Source organism: Zalophus californianus, chromosome 1 (genome assembly GCF_009762305.2).
Source record: "Zalophus californianus isolate mZalCal1 chromosome 1, mZalCal1.pri.v2, whole genome shotgun sequence".
Lineage (NCBI taxonomy): Eukaryota > Metazoa > Chordata > Mammalia > Carnivora > Otariidae > Zalophus > Zalophus californianus.
In genome coordinates, this window is record NC_045595.1 from 148,939,195 (window position 1) to 148,959,424 (window position 20,230).

Genomic DNA, 20,230 nt, shown 5'->3' on the forward strand with positions numbered 1-20,230 from the left:
TAAATAAAATATTTTTTAAAAAATTAGGAGCTAACAATACAGAGAAGACAACAGAAAGCACCACGTACTTATCACTGAGAGGTCACTGACTATTGCTTGGTCTCGGTACGGTCCTGTCCCCCCTTCTTGGGCTTCCCCTTTGGGCTGCGTTTCCCCAGCTCTTGTAAGGCTTTGTAAGCATAAAGTCTGTAAGTGTGAAGGGAGGTCCGTCGTCTGGGTGGTGCGAGTAGGATTTGGTGGGCAGAAACAAGATCAGGGGGTCAGGGGTTGGAATGGGGCCTACAGGAGGCCCCGAGGCTGGCAACAGGGATTCTAGGACATATGTTGACCCTAGACCCGCTGGACCCAATCGTGACAGTGAAGCCGGTTGCAGGGCCCTTCCACATTCTGAAGGAAGGTGGCCCGTTGCCATGAGAGTGGAGAGGGCATGGCTGTCCAGGGTAGAATCCGTATTTACATGCAGTGTGTTCAGCATTCTGTCATTGGCCTTTGCCTCTCCCAGCCTGTCCCTCAGAACGTTCTCTGGCTGTTCCTTGTCCATACGCCCTGCTCTAATTGTTTCACAACCCCGCTTGGAAAATGCCCAGTCATATGGTGTCCGCTGTCAGCCAGATATTGGTATGAGCAACCTGACTGCGCTGTTCACCTAGCACTATGACCCCCTGCTCCTCCTTTATCCTACGAGGGGCCTGAACCCAAGACACTCCCCAGCTTGTATGGTTTGGAGCAAATGGGGGGCACGCTGCAGGGGGTAGACTCTTCCTCTCTGGCCGGGGCCTCCCCAGGCTATGCTGCTGGGGGCCTCCAGGGCACTTCCAGCCCTGCTTCCCTAAGACCTTCAGCTCCCGCTAGGCTCCCTGAGACCTTGCCATACTCCCTTCCTGCCCCTGCCCAATGACCTCGGTCTCTCCAGCCGCACCTACCCCCCTCCCCCGGCCCTCCTGGGCCCGCCTCGACAGACAGTTTCCTCTCAGCATTTCTTGAATCCCCTGTGTGTGCAGTGCCCAGAAGTGCAGGTCCGAGGAGCCGTGCCTTGGCGCTGCCTTCGCGCAGGCGCAAAGCGTGAGGAGAATTCGGCGTCTGGGTGTCCCCCGTGCTGCTGGATGTGGCTTCTGTTCAGGAGCAGGGTCAGACTCCAGCATCTTCGTTGGGTCACAGCCCCGGTTGGTACGAGAGGGAGCAACGGTGAGGAAATGCGCTTCCCCAGAAATGCGCGTGGAGAAGCTGGGCTGAGCTGCGGCAGAGCCCCGAAAGGCCTGTTGCGGTAATTGGGCTGAATCGGCGCCTGCGTGCTCTCGCCTGAGGAGGAGAAGCGGGGGATGGCGGGCGGTTAGGCTGGAGAGCCGGCCCGGCGTCTGCGCGCCCCCACGAGGGCCCCATCGCGGTGCCAAGATGAGCTCTCACGTGGGAGCTGATGGATGACTGAAGACCTCACTGCATGTCTGGGCCCGGCGTGGTTGGAAAATGGCCTTCAGGATCACCCCAGAGCCAATCAGGAAACCTTGGCCGGGGGAACAGACAGTGTGCAGTTGGGTAAACCTCAAAAACAGAGGAGCTCCCGGAGTGACCGCCACCGAGCAAAATCCTCCCCCTGCGGCAATATCAGAGGAGTGTGACTTCACCTGTGACAGGAGGTGGGGGGAATGTGGAGGTGGCCGAATTTCCATAAATGTGTAGGAGAGGCTGCAGGGGTTCAGAGGTGGGGCTTCAGAGACCCTATCCAAACCTTGGCACGACATAGCAACCCGCTCTGAGCCCTGCTCTGAGCCACTCCTCTCCAGCTGGCTGGCTGCCCCGGTTCACCACCAACTCGTCCGCCAGGAGCTCGTCCTCCCTGACTCCTCAGCAGCTGTTGAAAACCCCAGGAGGGGCCACGAGGAGTAGATCCCAGCAGGTTGGAGGGAGGCTCTGGCTTTCTCAGCCACCCAGCGGCCCTTCACACACCAGCGTTGTTTCCCACGCCTGCTAGCATGGACCAGGAAGCTGCTCATGGCCTCTGTAACCGTTCTGCCGTCTGTCCTGTGAACGCTGCTGGCCCCAGGCCCTGGGCCCCACAGGCTCCTGTCTCAGGTGACTTAGCTTGGGACCCCAAGAGGCCCCATGGGGTCGAAGGAAGAGCTGCTAGAGTGACTGGTCTTGCCTCTTGCTTGCTTTGAAAGTATGAATATTCTCTTCCATTCAACAAATACACATTAGGCACTGCTCCTGGGTTGAACTGTGTCCCCCTAAAAGATATGTTGAAGTCCTGCCCCCTGGTCCTTGTGAATGTGGAAATAGGGTCTTTGCAGATGGAATCAGGTTAAGATGCTGGAATAGGGTGGGCCCCTAATCCAATATAAGTGGTGCCCTCATAAGAAGAGGAAAATGCTGTATAAAGACCCAGATACATGGGGACCACACCGCGTGAGGTCAGAAGCCGAGACTGGAGTAACACAGCTGCAACGCGGGAATGCCAAGGGTGGACAGCCACCACCAGCAACTAGGGAGCGGCCAGGAAGGCTTCTGCCCAGAGTGTCAGAGGCAGGATGGCCCTGCCGACACCTGGATTTCAGACCTCGAGCCTCCAGGACTGTGAGAGAATACATTTCTGTGGCTCTAAGCCACCCCGTCTATAGCGCTTTGCTGTGGCCGCCCTGGGAAGCTAATAGAGGCGGCTCCTGTGGCCTGGGGGGGCGGGGGGGCGGATAGGGCAGAGGGCACGTGGATGTGACTGTCCTCGGTCAGTCACCCGGTGGCACATTTTATTGAACAGTTACTCCGTGTGCCAGACATTGTGCTGGTAGCTGGGACGTAGCAGTGAATGGAATAGGCCACAACCCCTCCCTCAAGGACTTTACTTTCCAGCGGGAAGAAATCAACAGCAGCAGAAGGGTAACACAAACAACAGCAGGACTCCCGTACGGAGCGGAACGCGCAATGGAGAAGACCATGCAGGGAAGGCAGGCCGACATGGGAGGGGCTGTAGATTCAAATAGGGTGATAGAAGTCTCCTTGAGGTAACATTTAAGCGAGTGCAGTGGTTCTCAACCCTGGCTGCATATCAGAACCACCAGGGAAGCTGAAAATAAAACAAAACTGGGCAAGTGCACGCAATCAATAGCAGAGCCCTACCTCAGACTAATTAAGCCGGAATCTCTGGGCGTGGGGCTCTGGGACCACTCTTATAAATGCTCTGGGTATTTCCAACAGACCCCAGGTCTAAGAACCACTGGTCTAGCGGGACAAAAGCAGCTGTGGGGGAAAGTGTCCTAAGGCCCAGCGAGGTCCCCTGTGGAGAAGGAGAATGATGGCAGGCCTACCCACAGGCAGCCATGGCCGAGAGAGGTGGGCCCTCCTGACTGGCTAGGTGAGCTCAGCAGGTGTGGGGTCACAGCTCAGTGAGGGCACAGCTGCTGAGTGTGCCCCCTCTCTATGGAGTCCCAGACTCTCCCCCCGGCCCCGGCCCCTGCTCCACACTCGTGTGTCTCCTTCCTCCCCCTCTTTCTCCTCAGCCCGGTGCCATGGGTTACTGGACCCAGTAGTCATCCTGCCCAGCTGGGTTCAGGGATTTCGGGGTCTCACCAGCCCCCAAAGCCAGGCTTCCGCTGTGTAACTTTGGACTTAGCATAGAATAGCCGCTGGGCCTGATATCTGCTGGCTTTGCATTAGAGATACTGACTCTAGCTGAAGGAATCTTTCTTAACTCTGGAGCCGTGGATTTTGACCCCAACCTGAACTAGCTTTGGTTTCCTGAGAGTTAAAGAAGAATTTCCAGAACAACTATATGGTGGTGGTTTTACATACACTGGGGGAGAACTTTCTCTTGTTCCTAAGTGGAGTGGGCCAGTTGCCTGCAAGACTGACAGGCGGAGAGGTGGCAGGTGGGTGGGGAGGGGGCTGCACCTAGTTAGTTCAGGAGCTGAGATCAGCATCTGGGGCGTGGCAGCCTCCCCTCACCTGCTCTTCTAACCCAGCATGCAGACGCCATGCAGTCCCCTCGGGCGGGGTGCTGAGCCCGTCTGCCCAGTCAGACCCCAGGCATCAATGGAGGTCTGATGGAGACTCCTGACTGCTTTGCATCTTCTGCGCCCCTGCCCGCCGAGGTGCCCACTCAGGAGAAGCTTGTCTTCTTTCCTGAGTCCTGTGGCCTGCCGGGGCAACATCTCTCCTCTCCACTCCTCCTTCTCCTCCTCCTCCTCCTCCTCAGCTTTTCTTCTTTCCCCTCATTTGGCTTGTCTGTTTGCACCTTCCCTTGTGTGAGCTGGCAGGCAGCTACTGAGTGTGCCCTCTCTTGATGGAGTCCTGGTGGCCCGTATGTGCCCTTCCACCTCTCTCTGCCCCGTTTACAATGCCAGACCCCTGCATTATGCTTGTATTCACTTAAGATGGCTCTGGGGCCACCAGCTTAATATTTATTGGGTCAGCTCCTGGGCCATGAAGCCAGGTTGCCCGTGTGGCCTTGGGCACGTGATGTGTCTTCTCTGTGCCTCCGTTTTCTCCCCTGTAAAAGGAGGATTCTGACCTCACAGGGTGGTCGTGATGTTTAGGTGAATTCATACACATAAAGGGCTCAGGACAGTGTCCAACTGTTTTAAAAGGCAGGTTTTATTATTATCCAGGTATGCAAAGGCCAGTAGGTGAGGAGACAACTGCCATTGAAAATATCCTTTGTTACTCATCCCGGGGGAGGGAACCTGCCATACCGTGGGGCCCCGTGGGGAAGCACCGCTCTGGTGGGTCAGGAGGCAGAGGGAGAGGGGTTCGAGGATGAGAACCTTTACTGGGGTTTCTGCCGGAAGGAGTGGGTGAGGCAAAGTAAGCCGGCTTGGGATGGGCTTGAATCGTTTCAGCAGGCTCTGGGGGGTAGGGACTGTCCCGAGTCTGGTACCGGTCCCTGGGGTGATTGGGGCAGGGGATTCGTGGCCTGAGTGTGAGAGCCTAGCTGGGCTGTGGGGCTCTGGACCCTAAGGCAAGCTCTTGACTAACTCTAAGACCCAGCCAGCCTGGGGCCAGCAGGTTCCCCAGGGTCAGTAAGGCCCCAGGTGTCAAACATCAGAAGAGAAAGACAGGATTAATGCACCAGTACACATTTTCCAGATAAAATGACAAACTATGTTTAGTTCTACATTCCTAATTTAAGAAAGGAAGACTATCTGGAGCCTCAGGAGCCTTGTGGAATAGTGGGAAGAACACGGGCCTTGGAGAAGGAGCCCACCATGCTGCCGTCTGCAGCTTCTTCTCTGAGGCTCAGCCGCCCCGCCTGTGAGAAGGAGATGCGAGGCTTCGCTGCAGGGCTGCCTGGAGCACTCAGCGAGAAGACAGTCTGGAAGCCCCCAGCCCTGAGCCAGGCCACCAGGAGCCTCTCCGTACATGAGAGTTACTACTTTTTTGTGTCCATTTAAAGAAAAAAACTCCAGGGGCCCTTCCACACTCCAGCCCTGGGGCCTCACCTCTAGCGGTGTGTTGTGAAAGAAAAGGAAGACGGTTTCAGTCTCCGGAACACAAGCCACAGAGACGGACCGAAGATCCACAGTGCATAGTGCGGGCACCAGCTGCTCTGTTTGCCTACGTGCCTGGGGATGAGGTTGACGTTGCTGGCAGGGACAACTCAGAGGCTTCCAGACATGCTTGCTGGCTGGGTCTTTCTCTCTCTCTCCTCCCTGAGCCTCTTTAGTCTGTCCCTTCTAGAGCCTCCCTAGGGATGGAGGGCTTGGGTCCGAAACTTATCTATGGGGCTGGGAAGTAAGACCTTTGTATGGTTGCCACTGGGGCCTGAAACACTTTCCAAGCCCATGAATCAAAGGCTGCAACTACCTTGAGGGGGCTGCTCAGGAGTCAAACAGGGCAGGCCCAAGAGGGGACAGAAATGGGGGGTACAGGCCCCTGTCTTTGATAACTCAGGCCGGTGCACATTCCCAGGCCTCATGTGCCTCTCTGTGTGCCCCCCCCCCCCACCCCCGCCACCATCCCCACCCTGGGCGGGAGTGAAGGCACAGTGAGAGCACAGAAGGCGTCTCCCGGCCAGATGGTGAGGCCAGCATCTTTGACTCTCCAGTGCCAGAGCCCCTTTATGCCCTCCCCAGCAGCCATTTGGAGCACCCCCTCCCCAGGACTCTTGCTGGCCAGCAGCCCTCCTAAGGCTCAGGGTGGTGACCTTCCTCCACCTGTCTCCCCAGCATCCTGTTTGCTGACATCGAGGGCTTCACCAGCCTGGCATCCCAGTGCACTGCCCAGGAGCTGGTCATGACCCTCAACGAGCTCTTTGCCCGCTTCGACAAGCTGGCCGCGGTGAGTCACCCTCTCTACCATCCTCGGCACCCAGGGCTCCGTCTGGGCCACCCAAGAGTGCTGCGGCCAAGGCCCCGTGAGCCCCAGGGATGGGCCCTGGGCCGGCCTGTGCCCTGCTGGGCAGAGGGGCTGCACGCGCTGTGGCTGTGTGTCCTCACACCGCACGCAGTTGGACGTGTTTTTATGCTGTCGTTGCTCACGAGGGAGCAAGCGAGGGAGCCCTCCACCTGAGGAAGGGCGTGGGAAGGCCTGCAGGTGACACTGCCCTGGCCCCTGAGGAATTTCGGTTCGGTGGGGCAGCTTTGGTGCCCATAGAGCCACTTTCTTGATGAGCTGGGCCAGAGTGGTAAGAGAATGAGTCTGAGTCCCAGCTGGTCTGCGCAGCTGTGCACAACCCCCCAGAGGCTTCCAGAACGAGGACTCTGCGCTGTTTGCACAAATTGGAAGTAGCATCCCAGGGTGTGGAGTGGTAGATGACACATTTACCCATTCGGTCCCTGTTTATACTGTCATCCTCGCCAGCTTTTGTGTCTTTGAGTGATGTCTTGGGCCTTTGTCGGGTCATTACATGTCAGGGGCTGCTCACTGCAATGTCCACTGACAGGCAGACACGTTCCCTTTGGCCCTCACAGGACATCAGATCATTGATGAGAGGCTGGCGCCGGTCAGAGGTGGTGCCAGGGCCTCCAAGGGCATTAGATGGCGGGTCGCACACCTGCCAGCAGCCCCTTTTTATCACTGACCATGAGTGAGGGGAGTTGGTGTATGCTAGGCCCTCGGGCATTGGATGGGCCTTAAATGAGAATCCAGGCCACGCGGACACTTGAGTCCCAGTGTTCTACTTTGTGAAGTTAACTTCTGGGGGCCAGACTTGGAGAGCTGAGAATCGGTGACTAGTGACATCCCATCCCAGTCCTGGTCCTGGCTCAGTTGTGACCTGCTGGGTGACCCCGGCTGTGCCCGTTCTCTCCTCAGGCGCAGCAGTGGGCAGGCACCTCAGCTCTGGTGGGGGAGGTAGTCTTAGCGCTCACATGCTTTCTGGTTAGCAGCACGCTGTTTGGTCAAAGTCTCAGACAGGCTGAGGTGCAGACGAGCTTTGGTTAAGCCTCATTCCTGCTTCAGTCTTTTTGTAAAAGAAGGAGAATCAGAGAACTGTTCGTAGAGCCTTAGGCCGAGAGTCAGAGCGTTCTCCAGGGCCTGGGAGTGGAACCAGGGACATTGACTCTCATCTTGGGCCTTCCTCGAATTGATAAGTCTGCCCTATTTGCTCCCACATCGGACCAACTGCATGCTTCTTGGGTCTCAGCAGTGACCATAAAAGCGAGGTCCTGAGCCTGGGGAGGCTGGAATGCCTGAGGGCTGCTCAGCCTGTCCTCCATCCTCCCCCCTTGGCTCCTGATAAGCCCGTCCTGGGGCCAGCCAGGGCCATGCATCTGCCGGTGCTGGATCTGTGCTCACTGCCCTAAAAGGCAAGTTATTCCAGGCACGGGGTGAATCTGTTTGCTTCCCGTTTCTTTCCCTCCCACTTCTCTTTCATACTATTTTTAATTTTTAAAATTACTTTGCTTTCCAGGAGAACCACTGTTTACGTATTAAGATCCTGGGGGATTGTTATTACTGTGTCTCTGGGCTGCCGGAAGCGAGGGCTGACCACGCCCACTGCTGCGTGGAGATGGGCATGGACATGATTGAGGCCATCTCGTAAGTGCCCGTCTCGGAGGGGACCGTCCCACAGCCTGAGTACCTGACATTGGAGGGTTGATTTGTACCTCTCGGCTTGGAGCCTTCTCCTGGGCAACTTCAACCTGCAGCAGCCGGGAAGCTTTTCCCAGAGGAACGTGTCCTGTAGGAAGGGAGAGCTTTGCAGACTCCAGGGCAGTAGGAGGTGTGGCCCCACCTCTGCAGGGGAGGAGAACAAGCTGGCCGTCACGCTGTGCCCTATGCATTGCTCCCTCGCCTCTCAGGTCCCACGGCCACCCAGCCAGGTGTAGAGCCCATGGGCCCCATTTCTTCCCCGGCGAGAAAGGTTGGACGCACGAAGGTTAAACGTCTCCCTAGGGTAATACAGCACAGCAGGTGGATGCAAATACAGGTGTCCCCATGTAAGAAAATCCATCCTTCGTGGGAGCAATAGCAAAAAGGATCTTTGGCCAATTCTTGGTCACTGCTGGCCAGAGAAGGGGCCACGATTATTAAAAGATGTGGAGATAATCCCAGCTTAGGCTCAGTAACTGAGCTTCAGAAGTAGCCTGGGCAGGGGCAAAGGAAGAGCCACAGCAGACAAGGGCAGAGGGCAGAGTGGCTGTCCAGGAAGGCGGCCAGCTCCATTGGGTTTGGCGGAGCTCCTTTGGGCAGTGCTTGCTGAATGCCCCTGCATGCCTGGGCTAGCTAGTGCCTCGAGCCCTTGCCTGGAAGCACAGAGTCTGTTGAGGGAGAGGCTGGGACTCCTGCTGCTGTGACACCAGGCATGCGGAGCGGACAGCACCAGGTGAGAGAGGCAGACTGAGATGGGGGTGGGGGGCAGGAGGGGACATTTGTTTCCATTGGGAGGACCAAGAGAGGCTTCATGCAGGACGTGGCCCTGGCGTTAAGCCAGAAAGTTATTATCAACCTAAGGTTGAGATATCATCAATTTAAGCAAGGGGCCCAAGGCACTGTGGATGGAAGGCACATTCCAGCAGGGGTGTCCCGGGACAAGAGAAATGATGAATGACGTAACTCTTCCCTGTGTCGGGTGTCAGCCTCTCAGCCGCTGGCTGAGTGGGCCTGTCCCAGGGTATCGGAGAGCATGCCGGTCCCCGAAGAGTACGCCAAGCACCAGCACCCTCTTCTGCATACCCTGTGCCTCACACGCATACTCCGTGCCTCACACGCATACTCCGTGCCTCACACGCATACCCAGAGCAATACAGCTTCTATCACATGCTCCAGCCCACAGAGGGCCCACCCATGTCCTGGGGGCACCCTCAGCCCTGGGCGTGGTGCATGTGGTGGGAGCTGGTGCTGCTTCTAGCACGGGGAACCTCCCTGGTCAGTTAACCACCTTGCTCCTTTATGTTGCTAACATCCAAGAAGCTGCAGTGTGGACAACTCTGAGCATTATATGAATGGGGTTTGGAGCGGCTGTAACTTCCCTGTTTAGCTCGAGTGGGCACTAGTATGCATTTGCATCCTCCGAATACAGTTGAACTGACGGAGGGTAGTGAAGGCCCAAGGTGCCTTCCTGGGGAAGCGATGGGGTCTGGGTTGTAATGTGAGGCACTGTGCCCCCTTGTGGCCACACCGGGAAGCGATGCCTCACTGCCTACAGCCCCTGAGTACCAGGGCCCAGCCCCTGTCCATCAGGTGGAACAGTCTCAGAGTCTGGATTTGGGCTGGACCAGAGAGAAATGACTCTTTGACCCCTGCACCTTCTGTCACACCCCTGACCCCGTGCCTTCCAGCCTCACCCCCACTCTGTGCGCTTGGCCCCTGACCCTGTCCCAGCCTTACCCCTGCTCCATCCCCAGGTTGGTCCGGGAGGTGACAGGGGTGAACGTGAACATGCGCGTGGGAATTCACAGCGGGCGAGTACACTGCGGTGTCCTTGGTCTCAGGAAGTGGCAGTTCGACGTCTGGTCTAATGACGTCACGCTGGCCAACCACATGGAAGCTGGAGGCAAGGCAGGGTGAGTGAGAGCCCAGACTTAGCTTCCCGCCCCCGCCCCCGCCCCCCAGGATGACTGTTGTGAGGCATGGGGCTGGGGTGGGCAGGATGGGGTAACTTGCAACTCTGGGTTGGCAGAATTTAAATAGAAATTCCTCTCCTTAACAAATTACTTGCATCACACCCTGGCAAGTTGTAGTGAGCATCCTCTCAACCTTTGCCCAGACTTCATGCAGAAGATATTTGCACAAAACAGGGCGGCTTGTTGTGTGATGCAGTAGGTCGGGGTAGAGTTCTGAAAGAGGGAGGAACCATGGGTAATTTCGGGGTAGCCAGGATGAGAAGGAAGTGGGACACGAGCCTGGATGACTGGGCAGGATTCAGACAGGTGAGGAAGGGAGAGGTGAGGTGGGGAGAGAGCCAGGCCGAGGGGCCGAGGTGAGGACAAGCACCGGTTTAGGAAACGGTGTTCCGGAGGAATGGAAGTAGAGCACATGGCCTCTTAGGGGCTGGTGGGAGGGACAATGCCTGCATTAAAAGGACCTCTGGGCCAGGCTGGAGGATTTGGACTCCGTCCTGTGCTCAGCCGGAGCCTTCTGAGCAGGTTTGCAAAGTTTGTGGGACTGAGGCTGTGTCCTCCTGACAGGCCGATGATGTCTTCTGCTCTGACGATGCTAGAACTTCCGTGCAATGTGGTGTGGTCAGGGTGGCCGTGTGGCCGTGAGCCCAGACGGGGCCTACCCGAGCCACCATGATGATGACAGCGGAGGGATCCAGCACATTGAGATCTAGGTTGGGGTTAGCCTTTGAGCCAGAGTGTGGGTCTGTGGGATTTGAACTGTATCCAAGTGGGTTGCAGTGTGGTTGTGCATGAAGGCTGGAGTTCTGAAGTCCTGTTCTCTGCCCCCCTCTCCCCACGCCCCTCCCCCTCCCCCCTGCAGGCGCATCCACATCACCAAGGCCACACTCAACTACCTGAACGGTGACTACGAGGTGGAGCCAGGCTGCGGGGGCGAGCGCAACGCCTACCTCAAGGAGCACAGTATCGAGACCTTCCTCATCCTGCGCTGCACCCAGAAGCGGGTCCGGCTGGGGGGGCTGGGCGGGTGGGGGAGAATCTGGGGGGCTGCAGGGCCTTATTCTTCCAGGGAGGAATGTTTCTTGGCATCCACTTCCTTCTCTTCTCACTCTTTCCTTGAGTCAAGTTGTGAATTCCCCATGCAGTGTGGTTCCTGCTTCCCGGGAACCTCATGAGCTTCACGGAGGGCTTGCAAAGGCTGACAGCAAAAGCAGGAATGTTATGCCTCCGTTGCAGAAACGCAATAGGCTTCAAATCGATTAGCCACAGCACAGCTGCAGGCCAGGCATGGACATGGAATGGCAAGGACTCTGTCCACCATCTACTCTCTGTCCAACCGTTTGTTTCGTGTCCCCCCTGCTCCTTGTCTGTTGCCTGAACCAGGCGGACATTGGGCCTTTCTCTGCCTCTGTGTGTCCCCCATGTCTCCGCCGGTCCCTGCACACCTTCGTTTCTCCAGTTCACCGTCCTTCCCCGGTTTCACCTTCTAGTCCCTTTCTCCTCCCCCCCTTTGTCCCAGCCCACACTTGCCCAAATATAAAACCGAATTATTAGCAGACTTCGGCGTTCTATTTTTAATAGTGTCATGTTCCATGTTCTTAATTTTTAAAGCGAATGAAGAGAACGTTTTCTATTTCTCCCTAGATTAAAAAGCTTTTTACTGATGAATCTTTCCATTGCATTGACCTGTTGGTCAGCAACCTTTAATAGAGAAAAGCTTCCCTCTTTCTTTCTTAAGAAGTTAGACTAAAGATAAAATTAAGCTGGGAGAAGAGTCCAGAGAGAGTCTTGGGTGACAGCAAAGGTAGATGTGGGGCCTCCTTGGGGGCAGGTGTCCACCCTGACAAAGACATCACAGGGGAACCTCACTTGCCACAACAGCATGGGAGCTGTGTCGGGCCCCCCACAGACCGCAGAGAGGGATGGGAGGATTTAGGCCCCCTGGGGAGCGTGTCCAGTGGCTTATTTGACACATTTTTGAACACATTTTGCTTGGTCTTTGATTAGCGTATAAGTGAACTGACTTCCTCCCAGGCCCTCCCACACCCTCCCCTCTGTCAAGGTGACAGGGTCTTCAGCCCCCGCTTCCTTTCCCACTCAGGCTGAGAGCTCACCTTCTACCCTGGGTTTTCTGGGCCCTGTTCTTCTGACAGGTGGTCCAGCAAGATGAAATGGAGACAGAGAGTGACACCCCATAGGCTCACCCCACCTGGAACTGTGTTAGCTGAAGCAGGCTGTGTCCCCTCCCCTCTGTGTCCCTGATCCGACCAGCTCCCTTCCCAGGCTCAGAGAGGGAGTTGAGGGGAAGGCTGCTGCAGGTCTCCCCAGGGCCTCTCCGACCTTCCTCCTGGAGCCCATTTGGATGGATGGACAGACAGACAGAGATTGTGGGTGGCATACAGGGAGCCGGCTGAGGCCCCACTTGTGTATTTGTACAATGTATATCGGCCTTTGCCTCTCAAGTTCTAGTGACCCAAACTTCCAGAAGCTGCATCTTTGGTAGAATATGCCTGTTTGGGATAAGTCGAGTGGAGACTGGAATCCTTGGTTTCCTCTCCTGCCTTTACCCCGGCGCCTTGGACCCGGGCTCTGCGCACCCCTGAGAATTCTGTGACAATGACAGTTGTCCCCACACCCCTTTGCCTTCTCACAAGACCAACCTCCCACCCAGGCCAGCCAGCGCTAGCGTTGGGGAGTGTGAAGGGATTGAGGATGCTTTCCGCAGTGAGCTCCAGGATCCCGGCAGACTCTAGGCTCCAGGCTGTGCACAGAAGAGAGGGACACCTGCCTTAACTCCTACATGGCCAGGCACCCAGGAGGGGTGAGAAATGCCCCACTTGGCCTCACCTGGTAGGCTCTGCCCACAGGCTGATGCATATGTTTTACTCTCCTAGAAAGAAGAAAAGGCCATGATCGCCAAGATGAATCGCCAGAGAACCAACTCCATTGGGCACAACCCGCCCCACTGGGGTGCCGAGCGTCCCTTCTACAACCACCTAGGGGGCAACCAGGTGTCCAAGGAGATGAAGCGGATGGTAAGTAGCAGGTGGGGCAGCGTGCGGAATGTGGCCTCTCCAGGGCTAGGGCCTTCCATGGGTGTGAGGACTGGGCCAGGCCCCTTGTGTTACCTGACAGAACCTTGGAGAGCCACAGAAGCAACTCTGGGCTGGGAGCCAGAGCGCCTGACTTCTGGTCCTGGGCTCTCTCTGTGAGTCCCAAAGTCTGGAAGCAGACCCTGAGTCCAGCCAGAACCTCCGGTGCTCCTGTGGCACTGTCTGGTGGGGCACCAGCTCATCAGACATCCTTCTAGCACCTTCCGCCTTTCCCAGGCAGCTGCAACACATCCTTGGGCTCAGTTGCTCAGAAACCATCTCAGTACTTTTTGAAAAGCGCCAGGCGATGGTCCCCTTTGCTCTCTGCGCTGAGAAGTGCCCCTGCTAATTACAGGTTTCCAGTGGGGCATGCAGACTGGATGAGCAGAGGCCATGGTGGGGTGCTACCTCCAACTCAAGGGACCCTGCCTGCCTCGGGGTACAGACACCCCCAGCCATCCCTGTGTACACCAGGGGCCGTCTAATTCAGGATGCTATGCCCGGGTTCTGCCAGTGATGATAGAAAGAATTCAGAGGGTAGGAGACAAAGAGGAAGAGGTATGACAGAGGTCAAGGTAGAGCAGCAGGGTTTTCTTTCTTTTTATCTGAGAGCTTGGCTTCTCCATCCAAGCACACTCCTCAGCTCGAGGGCAGCCTGGTTCCCAGGTGGGAGGCGCCCACCCTGGGGAGAGGGTGAGTGAGACTGGAGGATGCAGGGAGCTGTGTGTGTGTATGTGGGGGGCACTTTGTGTGTGCGTCCTCGGAGCCAGAGGACAGGAATAAGATGGGGCATGCTGGCACTAGGATCCCCAATTTGGGGTCTGTGTGTTGGACCAGGTTTTAGCTACAGCAGCAGGGACTGCAGATAAATTCCATGAAAATCCAGCTGAGTCAGCAGAATGAGCCAGGGACAGGCTGGGGACCCGGCCACTCTGCTCCTTGGTAGCTGGCAAATAACAGATGAAAAAGACTTAAGGAAAATGTATAGGATCAAAACATGAATTGAGTCAAGACCTCCATTTTAATTTTTGACGGTAAAGAAGCAACTCATAGGACACCAAGTTTATGAGGGAGCAGAGTGGGGGAGGGGTGCCTGTCTTCCTCCAAGGCTTTGAACTTGGACTTCTACAGATCTCCAGCCACCACTCCCCCTCCTTGGGGGGCCCTCCCCAAAGCAAAGAGCATTTGGTGGACCCTCTCTGTTCTCACCCAGCCCTTTAATATCCTGCGGACTCTGTATCCATGTGACCAGGACCAGAGAGGGGGTGAGCAGAGGCGGGGGGATCACAGAAAGCAGCGTGCAAAGAGGGAGGCTGTCATCCAGGTGGCAGGGAGGAGGGAACAGGAAGACAAGAGGGAGAGGACAGAGGTGAGCAGGAGACTATGGGAGCGAGGAGAGGAAGAACCACAAGCAGGCAGGAAAGATGCCTGATGGGCTTTCTCTGTTTAAAATCACTGGAAAGCTTTTTACTTGGTGATATTTGGTATAAGTGGAGTCTTTAGTTATTTCAAAGTCTCAAAGGAGGTAGTTTGGAGTGTAAGCACTGATTTAGCAGACGCATTAATCATTGTTAGGACCAGGAGGAGCCTTGGAAGAATTAGCAGAAGGGCTGTCATCCGGGAGACTGGCTACAGGATTTCTGCGTGGTGTTGGTTGCCTCGCCAGCAGGAGGGGACGGGAAGGTGTGTGGACAAACAGGGTCGGGGACACCTCTGCCACAGCCTTTGGGAGAAGAGACTCCCTGCCCCTCACCCTGGCTGGGCAGAGTCACCAGAGGCCCGCGCCGAAGGACCACCTGCAGCCCCCAGCCCACGCAGGCAGAGTGTCCAGGCAGTGGATGGCATGGTTCCGGCAGCTGCCAGGCACGGCACTGCCACGAGTGGCACACTTGCCTGAAATCTTTGCGAAAGATATGCAAAAGAAGAGCTTCTACCCTGACTTCCACTGACGACAGCCATGGGGGATTAGATTAAGCAGTGACTGGGAGCCCTAAGAAAGGTACTAACGCATAGGCAGCCATTTTACTTCTTTAAATCTTGTTCCAACTTGGACTCAGCTTTTAAAATGTAGGGACGAGCTGCTCTGGTTGTCTGTCATAAGGTCCCTAAGGGTACTGATCAATAAGAAGGTTGACAGGAAGGGCACACAGGGGCCTCTTCTCATCCAGCCAGGGAGGCTCCGCGTTCTCTCGGGGCAGCAGGCCGAGCCCAAGTGCTCAGGGAAGGCAGGCCGGGTGTGCAAACCAGAGCCAGCGCCTCCGCGTGGGTGAGCGGAGGGGCCGCGGCCTCTGCTCCTGCCTTTAGGTCCAAGGGACAGGAATTGGGAACGAAACAGAACTGGCTGAGCTGAGCTGCTCCCTGGAAGTGCCATGGTACAAACCGCAGGAACCTTTCTGGGGGTCCTCCTCACCGGCCAGAGGACGGCTCTCCCTGAACTACTAAGCAGGTCAGGGAACTTGAACCCAGTCTGGACTGTGTTTTGTTTTGTTTTAAGATTTTATTTATGAGAGAAATCACCAGCAGAGGGGAGGAGCAGAGGGAGAGGGAGAAGCAGACTCCCTGCTGAGTAGGGGGGCTGGATCCCAGGACCCTGGATCATGACCTGAGCCAAAGGCAGGCGCTTAACCGACTGAGCCACCCAGGCGCCCCTGGACTGTGTTCTTAATGACCATCTGCCGTGGTTTATCTGCCAACACCCCAACCCCATGCTTAGCTCCCCACACTAGCATGGCACTCAGAGCAGACCTGGTCCCCATCCAGCCCCAGCAGAGGACCAAAGGAGTATAGGAGAAAGTCAGAGACAGGTTTGTTAAAAGCATGTCAGGTCTATTTCCGTGCTGCAGAAGCCGGCATAGGCATAATACAGCTCAGTTGTCCTCTGTCCCAGAGTAAGGTCGTGGCCAGCCCCTGTGATGGAATTCAGTGCCAGCCCCTCACCGCGTTCTGTGGAGAACTGGCCTGTCCGTGTTCCCCTGCTGCCCACTTAAGCTTGTGCCCTGACGGATCCTGGGAGTACCCAGCGTGGGCCTGCCCCCAGGCGGAGCACTCACTTGAGTCACACCAACTCCTCCTGCCTGGGGCTGGGATGGTGTAGTGGCCCGGGTCTCACAGCCAGGACAGAGGGCCTGATGATTCTCAGAGGACAAGAAGAAGGGTCTGGCTTGTTCAGGGAGACCGCTGCCAGGCAGCCTGGGAGGAGCTCAGAGTCCACAGTCGGGCACTTGGATTTGCCACGAGAGGTTGCCGAGGCTCCTGGAAGCCCTCCGCTGCGGGGTAGAATGGAGACAGAGCCCCCGGTGCAGTGTGGACCCCACATCTGTTTCAGCATCTGGCAGCTCTGGCTTATGAAGACCAACATAAATCCTGCTTTTTGCATTTTCAAACCAAGTCTGCAGTGAGCACAAAGAGAGGTGTGTTTGTTTGGGATTTGGGTTCACCTGGCATTTACTGACCTCCGTCTTTGCCCAGCAGTGTGCTCCACACTGGGCCACGAGAGACCACAGGTCACCTTCTGTCCTTGTCCTGGCAACCTGAGCCTTATCTGAAACAGTCCTGGGGCTGCTTGCCACCTCCTCCACTGCTTCCGGGATTCCACCCCCTTCCCATTTTAGGGAACCCACCCTCCATTCTGCCACAGCCGGTCACACCCTGAGACGCATGTTGTGGATATCACAGATTAACTGTAAATAGGGCTTTGAGCTTGGCAACCAATCAGGGACCTTCACACTCACCCCTGCCGTGTGTATGTGAGCAGTAGTCACACCTGTGGCAGGCAGGTTTCTCACCTCCTGGGTCCCCACCCAACTCTGGCCTTGGAAGAACACACTGGTTCTCGGATACCACAAAAGCTGAACAGGTGATTTTGAGTGCTCAGTGGAGGTAGGGTGTGTGCGCACACACGTGGGAATTGATCACTCAGTGGTTTCTCTTACTTCAAGCTTATTTCAAGGCAGAATTGAGAGGGACCTACCAAACTCAGGGGCTGGGAGGAAGGGTGGGGGAGTTGGGGAGTCGGGTGTGAGGACAGGAAGAGCTTAGACACCTGGGTTTTGCCAGCGCATGACATGATATCACAGGGCTCCCCCAGTGTCTTGCGCAGAGCCTGTCCCATAGGAAGGCTGTATTTGCTGAAAGAAGGAAGAAAGAACTTCTGAGTGACAAGCCTCCCTCAGTGCAGGCTCCTTGGTGAGCTGGACTGCTTTCCCACAGTCCCTCCTGGAAGTGTCCTCTCTCTTCTCATACTCCTTTCTTTCTCTCTCTGTCCCTCTCTTTTAGGGCTTTGAAGACCCCAAGGACAAGTGAGTAATATGCCCTTCTTTATTCCTGCTTCCTTGGCCTGAGGGATAGCTCCAAGTTTGCCTTAGAGCTCGGTTGCCCCATGCTGGGTGGGCAGTGCGCCCGCACGGACCGGCATGGTCTCTGCACGGTCTCGGCACGGTCCACACGGTGTTGGCACGGTCCGGCACAGTCTCGGCACGGTCCGGCACGGTCTCGGCACGGTCTGCATGGTCTCTGCATGGTCCGGCCCGGCATGGTCTTGGCACAGTCTCGCGGTCTCTGCATGGTCTCGGCACGGTCTGGCACGGTCTCACGGTCTCTGCATGGTCTCGGCACGGTCCGGCATGGTCCGGCACGGTCTCGGCACGGTCTCCGCATGGTTTCCGCACGGTCTCGGCTGAGAGTGGCCGGAGCCCACTGCGGCTGCTAGAGGGGTAGCCCAGGAGCCCGGGCCACCGGCCAGAGAGGCTGGGTCTCAGTGCCGCCCACGTGTCCTCACCCCACAAACACGTGCGCACACATACGTGTGCACGCACAGCTACATACATGCACACGCTGCACATGGCTGTGCACACACGTGCCTGCAGCTCTCAGGAAAATGCAGACTTTGCCTGCTGGTCCGCGGCCCCTGGCCAGAGCCTAGTGCCCTGAGGGCCTGCCCTTCTCTTTCTCTTCCACTTCCCAGCTCTTGGGGGCTAGCCACCCCACTGAAGACTGGGTGTCACCTTGAGGAATAGGGCTTTTAGTTCAGCACCCTGACCGTGAAACCTGCTTCCCAGAGGCTGGCCTGAGCCAGGGGAAAGCGCTGGGGTGGCTCACAGTCTCTGTGGCAGGAGCCTTGCCCCCCGATCCTGGCCATCATTTCAGAATGGTGGTACAGCTGGACAGTGAAGAGCAGAGACTTACCTGTGGGGGAAAACAACTAAACCTTCGATGACAAGTCATATTCTTATACTGCAATAATACATCAGTAGAGTCAGAAAAGCCTTACTGTCAGCGAGGCCCTTCAACCAGCTGGTCAGGCAAGGGCAGTTTTCTCTGCATGTGCGCAGTTAAGAGGGGAGACTTGGCCTCCGAGTCCCCGCCCCTTATCCAGGCCTTTCTGATGGGCCTGGGGGCAGGGGGGCCAAGTCAGCCCTCTAGCGGTGCCCCCTGGTGGTCAGCTTGGGTCTGCGCCTCTTGCTGCCCAGGAACGCCCAGGAAAGCGCAAACCCTGAGGATGAAGTGGACGAATTTCTGGGCCGTGCCATTGACGCCAGGAGCATCGACAGGCTGCGGTCTGAGCACGTCCGCAAGTTCCTCTTGACCTTCAGGGAGCCTGACTTAGAGAAGAAGGTACGGCCCCCTGGGTGGGAAGGAGGCCCTGGGCAGGACCAGAACCAGAGGGAGGAGGACAGGGCAACGGGCGGCTCCCTGCCTGTCCCCGTCACCACGGAAAGTGCCCTGTCTTGTTTGTGTCGCCTGCTCCAATGCCACACTTTTCAGGAGAGGGAGATTTTAGGGAGACTTTTCGTGGTCAGAAGGGATAAGTCTTAACTTCCGCATGCCTCAGTTTCCTTATCTGGAAAATGAGGCTCCTTAACATACCTTCTTCAGAGGGTCATGGTGAGGGTTAAACAAGTCCATATGCGTAAAACACATAAAACAGTATCTGCCACGTAGATGTTCAGTGATGTTAGTTGCTATCAATTTTATTTTTATTGTTACCATTATGAACATCACCAGTGGACCTCCCAGCTGCCTTTGGCACACTGGCGAAAAGTCGGGACAGTCGAGATCTCTCTGTCCCATCTCCTGAAGTTGTGACTGAGAGGGTGGGCGACTTGCTGTAGGCCACCAGTGAAGTCGTGACAGAGCCAGACCCGGCCTTGGTCCTGTGAGGCAAACTCTTTGGCCAGCGAGAAAGGGACCTGAGCCGAGAGCGCCCTCTCTGGTGACTCGGTGCCAGTGCGGCCTCTGTGGGCGCTGCTGGTTGGTGTCACAGGAGGAAGTGGGGGCTGGGAGATGAGCTCCGTGATTTGGGGCTGGGGCGAGCCTCCTGTCCACTCTGAACCCCAGCCCAGGCTCCTCTGTGAAGTAGCAGCTACATAGGTCCTGTTTCCGGGGCTCTGCAAGGATGTGGGAGGACAACACGGACCGGGCGCGTATCCTTGCAGGTAGATGGTGCTCCGTAATTTGAGCCAGGATCATTATGAATGACTCTCATAGTGACCCAACCTGCAGAAAGTGTCTGGTTTGACACCTTTCAGCTGCCGTCCCCACAGGCACCACGTTATGGTGCTTTGGACTGGTTTTGTGGAGCACGACGGCTAGTGCTGGTTCTTCCAGGTCTTGGGAGTGGGCTGCCCGCACGTGTCTGGGGTGGAGCGGGGCTGGAGCACACAGGGCCCCTCTCACCTCGCGCCCTCCTCTCAGTACTCCAAGCAGGTGGATGACCGATTCGGTGCCTACGTGGCATGTGCCTCGCTTGTCTTCCTCTTCATCTGCTTTGTCCAGATCACCATCGTGCCCCAGTGAGTACCGTCCCTCTGGCTGCAGGGCTCCAGGGGTGGGAACGGAGGTCATGGAGCAGCAGAGGCAGGGGTCGGACTTGCTCAGACAAGGAGAGGCTTCCCCATGTGTCCTCGGTGGGACCGGGAAGCCACGAGTCTGAGTCCCCTGTGACAGGGCGGGAAACCTCCCTGGGCCTGCCTTGCTGCATGAGAGACTCAGCACTTTATCATCTCGCCCCATTGTCACCCACACCGTGGTTGCCCTTAAATCACCTGAAGTATTCACCAGGTGTGCTTCTGTGTGACCTTTGGTTCTTGCAAAAACATCAACACATCTTCAAAAGATAAAGGTTTTCTGCTACTCTGGGTATTTCAA

At 56.6% G+C, this 20,230-nt stretch overlaps 1 protein-coding gene across 2 annotated transcripts in view; it reads left to right on the forward strand.

The window, feature by feature from the left end:
• The window catches only part of ADCY5 (adenylate cyclase 5), a 151,832-nt gene that overhangs the window by 98,774 nt on the left and 32,828 nt on the right, over positions 1-20,230 (forward strand). For both annotated transcript variants that reach the window (XR_003518200.2, XM_027585035.2), the window contains exons 4-11: positions 6,156-6,267; positions 7,841-7,968; positions 9,777-9,935; positions 10,855-10,996; positions 12,887-13,027; positions 17,360-17,382; positions 18,553-18,697; positions 19,778-19,875. Coding sequence is in view for 1 of the 2 variants with exons in the window: in XM_027585035.2 (XP_027440836.1) it covers positions 6,156-6,267; positions 7,841-7,968; positions 9,777-9,935; positions 10,855-10,996; positions 12,887-13,027; positions 17,360-17,382; positions 18,553-18,697; positions 19,778-19,875 (948 nt within the window). In the remaining variant the exon portion in view is untranslated. The remainder of the gene's footprint in view (positions 1-6,155; positions 6,268-7,840; positions 7,969-9,776; positions 9,936-10,854; positions 10,997-12,886; positions 13,028-17,359; positions 17,383-18,552; positions 18,698-19,777; positions 19,876-20,230) is intronic.